Here is an 8910-nt window from a genome sequence, read left to right as displayed (position 1 = left end):
AATGACGGGCTGGGGGCAGCCCCTCCCCCTGCATTCCTCCCCTGCACTCGGGGCGGGGGCGGGCCGAGGAAGGCCCTGCCCACATCTGGAACCTTCTGTTGTTTGACAAAACAAATGACTGGAGCACCGGTGCTGGTGCAGTGCCCGCTGCCGGACACTCGCGGGCCTGGACGGTAAAGCGCTGGGTGGCGCGGCTGGTGGTCAGTCCTATCCCTTTGCCCTGGAGGACAAAGCCCAGAGAAGCTGGGCTACTTGTCCCAGGCCACGGGTATCTAAAAGTGGCAGAGCCGGGATTTGAACCACAAGGTGTCTATGAAATAATGTCTTTAAAAGCAGTGTGGTGTCGTCGATGAGAGTGTGGGCTCTGGAGCCAGGCTGTCTGACTTCACATCCTGGTTCTGCCACTAACTGGGTGAATGTGCCCAAGTCAGACTCTGTGCCTCAGTTTCCCTATCTGGAAAATGGAGATGGTGATGATGATGATGATGATGATGATGATGATGATAAAAATGCTTACATCGTTGGGTTGATGTGAGAATTCAGCAACTTAAAGCAAGTAGAGATTTTAGGCCAGGGCCAGGGCCTGGTACCTGCTCATTGTTCATTGTTGTTATTTTATCTATCTGCAGTTAAAGGGGGGAAGAGGAAGGAGAGTGTGTTATGTATCTCTGTTGCAGAGGCAGTGACCCAGGTCGGAAACCCAGTGCTGACAGGGGGTCAGGAGGAAAGTTGTTGCAAATCCCCCCATATATCTTATTTTTCCTCGAGGAGCCCTGGACCGGGAACTTGAAAGGCAGTAACTCTGAATTTAGCCTGGGCTTTGCTGTTGACTTACTGTGATTTGGGGCAAGTCCCCTCCTTTCTCCAGACCTCAGTTTCCTTTTTTGTAGATTATTATCTCAAAGTCCCTTTTGTTTATGATTCCCACAGGACCAAGGGAGGGAGAGCGCTAGGCGGTACATTTCTCTCAAACTTGCTTGGAGCCTGAGGCCTGCCCTTGGGCCCCTACCTCCTGTCTGACCACCTGTGAGATCCAGGCCCCCACCTCCCACCTCTGGGAGAGGGTGCTGCACCTAGGCTCCTGCCATAATCCTGACATTCCCTGTCTCCTGCTTTCATAGGCATGACCCCCCTCCATTCTTTCTCCTGATTTATACCCTATTATCCCTCCTTTTTATTTTTTTAATGTTTGTTTATTTTGAGAGAGGGAGAGAGAATAAGCAGGGGAGGGGCAGAGAGAGAATCCCAAGCAGGCTCCATGCTGTCAGTGCAGAGCCCGACTCGGGGCTCAAACCCACAAACCATGAGACCATGACCTGAGCTGAGATCAAGAGTCAGATGCTTAACTGACTCAGCCACCCAGGTGCCCCTATCCCTCCTTTTTAGATGAGGAAACTGGAGTTCAAAGAGATATAGTGACTGGCGTACTGTCTCCTGTGAGACGCTAGCACAGTGAGCCTCTTGCCTCTCTAGTGCCCTAGCTCTTACCCTTGTGAGGCTCCTGCTTTGGAGTCCTCCACTTCTGCTCTTTAGGAGGCCCACTCTGCTTAATGCCCCTTTCCCAGGGCTGTGCTGAGGCTGAACCCCAACCAGTTTTACAGGGAGCCCTGTAGATACCTGAGAAACTAGAAGCCAGACTCCAGCCACTTGCTTTAATGAGCTCAGGGTAGCAACAAATCTCATGCCTTCTCTGTGTTTCCTCTTCAGGAGAGAGCTCCTGGATGCTTTTCTTTCTTTCTTTCTTTCTTTCTTTCTTTCTTTCTTTCTTTCTTTCTTTCTTTCCTTCCTTCCTTCCTTCTTCCTTCTTCCTTCCTTCCTTCCTTCCTTCCTTTCCTTCTTTCTTTTCTTTCTTTCTTTTTCTTTCTTTCTTTCTTTCTTTCTTTCTTTCTTTCCTTCTTTCTTTCTCTTTCTTTCTTTCTTTCTTTCTTTCTTTCTTTCTTTCTTTCTTTCTTTCTTTTCCATCTCCTCCCCATCTAGGAAGAGCAGGGGCCAGGGCATGAGTCTGAGGTTGTTCTGGTCACCTCTGAGCTCCTGGGACTTTTGTGGGCCAAGGGTACAAGGTAGATGGAACCCCTGTTTCTGTTCCACCTCCCTTGCTGGGTCATGTCATGGGCCCAGTGGGTCTCCTTTGGGAGCTACTGGCTGCCTCCCCCACCCCCGGCCCACAAGGGTTTCAGCTTTAGCGAGCCCCAGGCCTTCACTCCCTGGCACTCCCAGGCCCACCCATCCCAAGCTCTGTAAAGTGGAGGTGAGGTCAGGAGCCAGGGAGGGCCCTTGTCCGCCCCTGCTTGCCCACCTTGGCCCAGACTGGAGCCCAGGAGCCCCACCCTACAGGGAGCTGTCAGATGTGGTCATGGATGCTTTCAAGTGTGGTCCTGCCCGGCCCAGCCACGTTCTGGGTGGGGGCTGCTGGGCTGCCTCCCTGCCAACACTTTGTAGACAGAAGCTCCCTTCGTAGCTCCCTGCATCTTGCCCGAAGCCAGGGTGGGGAGGGTCCATTCCTGTTGCCCCAGCCAGGGAAGTTGTGTAAGCCAGGGCCCAACAGTTCCTAGCACCCTGCCCATGGTGGGTGGGGGAGGGCAGGACTGAGAGTTCATATCAATCTTCAGCGGGTCAGTTCTTGAGGGACCCTGCCAATCACAAGGGAAGGGACGTGGGTGGCTCTGGGTGGTGGTAAGGGGGTGGAGTGGGGGACAAAGTGGGTTTTGGAGTCAGACAAGGCTGGGCTTGAATCTGGGTGCTGCTGTTCACTGGCCTGGTGACCTCTCTGAGCCCGCCGACCCCATCTGCAAAGCGTCGGCAATAATAAGGCACCCGCGTTGCCGGGCGGTGGTGAATCTCAAATGTAGTAATGTATAGAAAGTGCCTGGCGCTCAGTAAGTGCTCATTGTTTTTAAGGAAAGAGGTCCTTTCATTTTGGATACTGAGATTTAGGCTAATGTGAATTACCCAGTTGTATGCATTCTAGAGCAGGTCCAAGTATCTTATCAAAGTCTCGTTTCTGAGATGAGAAAACAGAGTTAGAATTGCCCCAAGGTCACAAAGCTGGTAAGGGGGCGGGAGGGGGTGGTGGGGGAGTGGATTGGAACTCAAGCCTCCTGACTGAGGGGAGAGACTTTCCGAGCTGTCCAGGGAGGGCTGTGGTCTGTGAGCTTGTGGGTGCAGGGGGAGGTGTGCAGCCAAGGGGGAGGGAAGGTCGGGCCAGCCTCTCTGGAGTCCCTTGCTGCCCTGACCAGGCCCCCTTTCGGGAGGTCACACCGTTATTCCCTGGGCACAGGGCAAGGGAAGCAAAGGCTGAATGTCAGCCCCTACTTGTCTACCTGCCCAAATATTCTTTGACAATCTTCTACTGTATCATTCTGGGCACTGAGCTGCCAGGGCTAGGCTTTCTGGGATTAAGAGGACAACTCCACCCCCAGAGATTTCCCAGTAGCCACAAGGGGAGTCGGGGGGGGGGAGGTTGGCACTGCAGGGTCTGGGATTCCTTGATCAGAGGGGCCCCTCCCCTCATCCTTAGCCCCGAAGTCTGCGGTACTCTGCAGCAACCCAAGACCAGCCTCGGAGCCTCCTTGCCTGGCACTGAGCCCAAGGCCTTGGCCACACTAGCCACACCTTTGACAGGCCTTTGCCAACTGTGGCTGAGCCAGCCCCTCCCTCCCTGGCTCAGCCTTAGAGAAAGCTCGAGAGTCTTCAGGCAGCTGCCCGAGCTCCCTGGAGAGGCCTGACAGCTGATGGGTTGTACCAGTCGCTGGGCTTACTGGGAATTAAAAATATGGGCAGCAGTAATTAGAGCACATGGGGGTGGGGGGCACTGGATCTTTCTGGAAGCATCTAGATACTGCCCCTCTGGGAGTATCTCTCCAACCTGCCCGCCCCCTAGGCTTCTGGCTAACCTTGGGTGTCACCTCACCCCACCACCACTGAAAGGGGGCCAAGGAGGAGCCATGTGGGGAGGGCTGGGGATCCATCCCCTGGCCCCTCCCGCCCTGCTGTCTAGCAGAAAGAATCTGTCTAGTCTGGGAGTCTGGGGACCTGCAGTGTCTCTGGCTCTGTGACCTTGGCCAGCAGCCGGCTCCCGTGACTCATTTTCTTCATCTGTACAATGAGACCATTGGACTGGATGTTCTCGAAGGCTCCTTCCAGCGTGGTGAATCAACAGTTTCTCCTCCACTCGCCCTCACTCCCCCAGCCCCTCCGCACTGCCCGCTGTGCCATCTAATACTGCTGGAAGGGGTGTGTGTGTGGTGAGTGGAGGGAGGCAGAGAGGGAGGACCTGGCATCCCCTGTGGTGTCTGTGGAGGTGGGAGGCCCTACAGCCGGAGCGCCTTCATGTCTTGGGTGTCCTTGAGTGCAGGAGAGGGGCCTGGTGAAGGAAGGGCAGGTGTCTTGTGATCGGGCCTGTTTGCTGAACACACTCTCAGCCGAGAGGCCGGTGCGAGTCCAAGGGGCTTTCAAGAGCATCTCAGAGAGGCAGGGGATGGGAGACACTATCTGGGACACCCAAACTGGGCGTGTACTCTTGTGACTCGCTACCCTGGGTCTGGGACTGCGGGAAACCAATTAAGAAGGGAAAACACCACCAGAACGCAACACGGGAAGCCCTGCCCAGCCTGACTCCCAGCTACCGTATTGGGAGCACAAGGTTAGAGGGGTCCCCGAGGCCCCCATCTGCAGAGAGACCAGGAGAGGACCTACAACATCCCAAAGGCCCACATCCTGGGGAGGTTCCTCCCGCCCCATCCCCTCCACCCCTTGCTACCAGGTGCAGAATTGGAGTTTTCTATTTTCCTGCTTGCCTTCCTGGAGGTATTTTTTTTTCTCTTTTCCTAAGCTGTAGAGCAGAGTTTAGGCTGAACCCTCAGTCTGTGGGTGGGCAGGGGCTTTGTCCTCTCCCCCTCCTTCCCCGGGGATTGGACGCTGTTTCCCCAAGTAGCCGGGGTGGGTGCTGAGGACAGAAGCTTGGGGTTTCCAGGCTGACCTAGACCATCCCCCAGGGCTCCCTCTCCATTCAGGCCAGTTTTGTGCCTCTACTGGCCAGCCACCAACAGGCAATTTTCCTTTTCTCTCTGTCGCCCTCTAGTGTCTATCTGCCACCACCGCACCTTGCCTTTGGTTCATGCCCTCCCCCAAGGTTTCTGGAACCGCTCGCTCCCTGGCTCCCTGATTCACTTGTTTACTCGGTTGACAGACATCTCAAAGGTGCTTATTTGGGAGATGCAGAGGCCAAGAAGGCATGGCCTGGCTCCAGAAACTCATAGATTTAGGGAAAGATAGGCATGCCCACAGATAAGCTGAACAAGAGCTTAGGGACCTAAAGGCACGTACAGACCCCAAAGAGCTGGAGGGACCCAGAGGTGAGAGTGGGCATTGCAGCTGGAGATCGGGAAGGCTCCTCGGAGTAGGAGGCAGCTGAGCTAGGTCCTGAACCAGGAGCTCACCTGAACGTTTGGAGGTGGAGAGGGCGTGCATGGAGGGCCGGAGGAGGTGGGTCAGCTGGATGGGGTGTATTGGAGTCAAGGACAATGATGGGAGGGGAAGCTAGGTGGGGTGTGGGGCTTGAGGGAGGTGGGGGTGTTCAAAGCCCACGGGGTCTCCAGGCTGAAAGGAGAGTCTTCTTGGGTCCCCGTTTTCCTCCCCACTGAGCTGCACGCTCCGCTCCAGCACTCAGGCAGGGAGATGGACACCCTGGGTTCTGGTTCCTTCCTGCCAGATCTCCTCTCTGGGGTGGAGTCCGCGACCCTCTCCTTTCTTGGAGGGAAGGACCCCGGGACCTTATGCCCTCCCCACACTCCCCAGGTGCCCAAATCCACAGAGACCTAGTCTCACCACCTGCCATCCGGGCACCGAGTGTTTATTAGAGTCCAATTTTTATCCGCACCGCGGAGAAAGAGGGAGGGGAAAATAGAGAGGGGGGAACCCGGACCAGACCCCAGACCCCTCCCCCCTGTGGGAGCCCAGGGCAGATGCCCTGTTGGGCCAAGGAAGACTTTGTGAGATCCCTGAGGGCCCCAGGAGGAGTGGGCTGGGAGCAGCAGAAGAGGGCTGGGGGTGGGGGGGTGCCACTCGAGGTCGCAGGCCGAGGCCCTTCATCTAGATCTTACCCTTTGCTGTAGCACCCCTCTCCGGGTAGCCTCCACGGACTACCTCCCCACCAAATCCCGAGAAGGAAGCGCTCCCTCGGGCAGGCCCCGAAGTGCCTGTTATCCTATACCTGCGACCCTGTGCTGCCATCTGGCCCATGTCCCAGACACAGGGCACACTGGGACACCAGGGCTTGCTCGGTCACTGGACTGCGTTGCCTTCTCCCACTCCTCACAGGCTCTCTTCCATCTACCTCTTCTCTCTTCACCTTCTGACCTGAGCCCCTTTTGATGTCAGGCTCAGACGCGGCATAGTCTATACTTGCCACCTCTTGTCATGCAGAAGGCCTGGCTGCTGCTGCTGCTGCGGCCTTGGCCCCGGGGCATGGGGTGAGGGCCGAAGGGGAGAGCCTGGCCTGGAAGGGAGAGGTGGGACCAAGAGGAAGCTCCCCGGCTCCTCAGGCTGGGGCTTAGGGGCCCACCTAGTCTGGGTCCTCCTGGGCCAGGGGAGGGGTCGGGGGAGGCTGTGGGGCCAGCCTCCAGCCATCAGCCAGGATCCTGCAGCCAGCTCAGAAGGAAGCCGCTCCCCAGCTTGGATGGTGATGTACCGAGGGTTGGGTCGTTCTTCCTTCTGTCTGACTTAGATCCTGCCCGCCATCCCACCTCCTCGTCTGCGCGTTGATAGAAAGGAGCCAAGGGCCCTGTGGAGTGGGTGCGGGAGGCTTCCAGGTCTGGCACCTTCCGGGGTGTCCCTGGGTCCACCGAGCTGTCCCCAGCCTGGTGAGCTGGCATCAAGCGGGAAGGGGGACAGGGCGATCCCTGTGTTCGCAACGGCTCTTTGTTCCCTGGACACGGTGGGCAGGCAGGAGGTGGGGGTGGGGACCCTCTAGAAGCAGCAGAACCCAGCTCCTCCTTGTCTGCAGGGCGCCCACACTCAAGGTCTTCCCTGGCCCGGGGACCCCCTTGTAGCAGTGGGGTGCAGGCCCCCTCACGGGTCCTGGGGCCTGACCCCTCGCCTCTCCCTATGCCAGGGGGCACCAAGCTGGGTCTGTCCGGGCTCAGAAGCCCCCACTCTCTGAGCTGCTCCGGCTGTGGTAGCTGGGACTGGGGGTCCGGGAGGGGCTGCGTGTGCGGCTGCGGGTCCCGCGGCTGCGGCTGCTGTAGCTTCCGTGGCTGTGACCGGGACTGGGGCTGCGGCTGGGGCTCCGGCTTGAGTAGTCGCTGCTCAGGCAGCTGGAGGAGGACGAGGGGCTGGGCCGGTAGTAGGGGATGGGACGCTTTCGGGCACTGCCAGGAGGGAAAAGCTGATTACAGGCCATTCGGGTCCCTGAGCTCTGCCCCAGGCTCTAGCTTGGCCCCTCACTCAGGCCAGGGCTTCCCCAGCAGTGGCCAGGGCTTTCCTGCCTCAGTTTCCCCTGAGCTCTGGCCTTGGAGTGCCCTCTACCCCAAAAGGATCAGGCAGTCAGTGGTCACTTGCCAATTTCATGTTGGACCTTTTGTTTTTTGCTCACTTGTCTTTAGGGAAAGGGGACCCAGTCTCTGCTTGACCCGAGCAGGCGCTCAACAATTTGTTGAATAAATGAAACTTTTAAATATAGACAACTCGCGTCAACCAAGCTAAGTAGTGGTTTCTGTGCATGGGAACGGTTGTGGATATAGCCCAGCCCTGCTTCTCTCTTCCTCACAGAATCGAAGGATTTGGTTTTTCAGGTCACTTCAAGGGAACAAGGAGGAGACCCCCCGGCCATCGCTGCCCATGCCCATGGCCCAGCCCAGTCCCGCCGGCCCTTTCTCCTCACTCAGCTACCTCCCGCCGGCCCAGAGTTAGTTTGAAGCCAGGAAGCTGTGACCCAGAGAAAAGAAAGGAGAGTGGTTAAGGGGGCAACAGTGCCCCATGGCGTGGGGTTAATTCTGAGGAAGAAAACAGGTATACGTTAGTGGAAGGAGGAGGAGGCAGCCCGGGAGAGGGGCCGAGGTGGGTGCCAGGTGGAAGGTGCAGGGCTCCAGCTGTCTTAGGACCCTCTGCGTATGGCGATCTGGATCACCAAGGACTTGGAAGGGCTGGTTAGAGAATCAGTCCATGTTAGAGCTGAAAAGATGCTCAGGGAGCCCTGCTTATTGTTCAGACATGAGAACCGAGCCCCAGAGAGGCACATTGATCTCCCAAGGCTGCCCAGCAAAGTCTCAGAGCTGGGTTCAGAATTTTGCCTGTAGCCCTCTACCCCATGTCAGGGGTCTAGGGCTAGCAGAGTGATTTCCACGAACACAGACCATAATCTCACCCGGAGGCCCAGGCCCACGCCCACCGGTCTAGGCCAAAGAAGCTTTCTGATGGGGCTTCTGTCACATCAGCCACACCCTCTGCACAGCCCCATAGGACTGAGAGGGGCAGTGGAAGGGATGGGACCTCCCACAGCTGCCCCAGAGGGTAGGCCGCTGGTGCCCCCTCCTCCAAATTCCCCAGGGGGCTGGGAGGTGAGCAGTGAGGTTAGTGAGAAAAGGAGAGGCAGACAGATGACAGCTGAACAGAGCCAGATCAGCTCACATGGGCATCTCCCCTGCAGCCTGTGGGGAGGGGGTCCCCTCGGCCCCCAGGCCGGCCACAGGCCACTCGGCAGGCTGGACCTTGAGATGAAGGAGAAAAGGAGACATCATTGCCAGGAGATGGATGTGGGGAGGAAGGAGAGAGGGAGGGGCTCCAGGAGGGATGGCTGGAATCTTCCGGAGCTGAACTCCATGCCTGCTGCTGCCTACCCAGACCCGAGCGCACAGCCCCCTCCCCTCCGTGGGCCTTCAGACCCCTGCCTCTGAGTCCCACCTCCCCAGCACC

The 8910-nt window shown here is 57.5% G+C and overlaps 1 protein-coding gene across 1 annotated transcript in view; it reads right to left on the bottom strand.

The window, feature by feature from the left end:
* Nucleotides 1-5840: 5840 nt before the first annotated feature.
* The window catches only part of SRRM3 (serine/arginine repetitive matrix 3), a 38382-nt gene continuing 35312 nt past the window's right edge, over nt 5841-8910 (bottom strand). Inside the window, 3 exon segments of the mRNA XM_049639383.1 lie at nt 5841-7367; nt 8626-8664; nt 8666-8724. Coding sequence (XP_049495340.1) covers nt 6627-7367; nt 8626-8664; nt 8666-8724 — 839 coding nt within the window. The 3' untranslated portion in view covers nt 5841-6626.

Source organism: Panthera uncia, chromosome E3, assembly GCF_023721935.1.
Source record: "Panthera uncia isolate 11264 chromosome E3, Puncia_PCG_1.0, whole genome shotgun sequence".
Lineage (NCBI taxonomy): Eukaryota > Metazoa > Chordata > Mammalia > Carnivora > Felidae > Panthera > Panthera uncia.
Note: the sequence above shows the minus strand (reverse complement) of the source record. Positions and strands in the feature narration are given on the sequence as shown.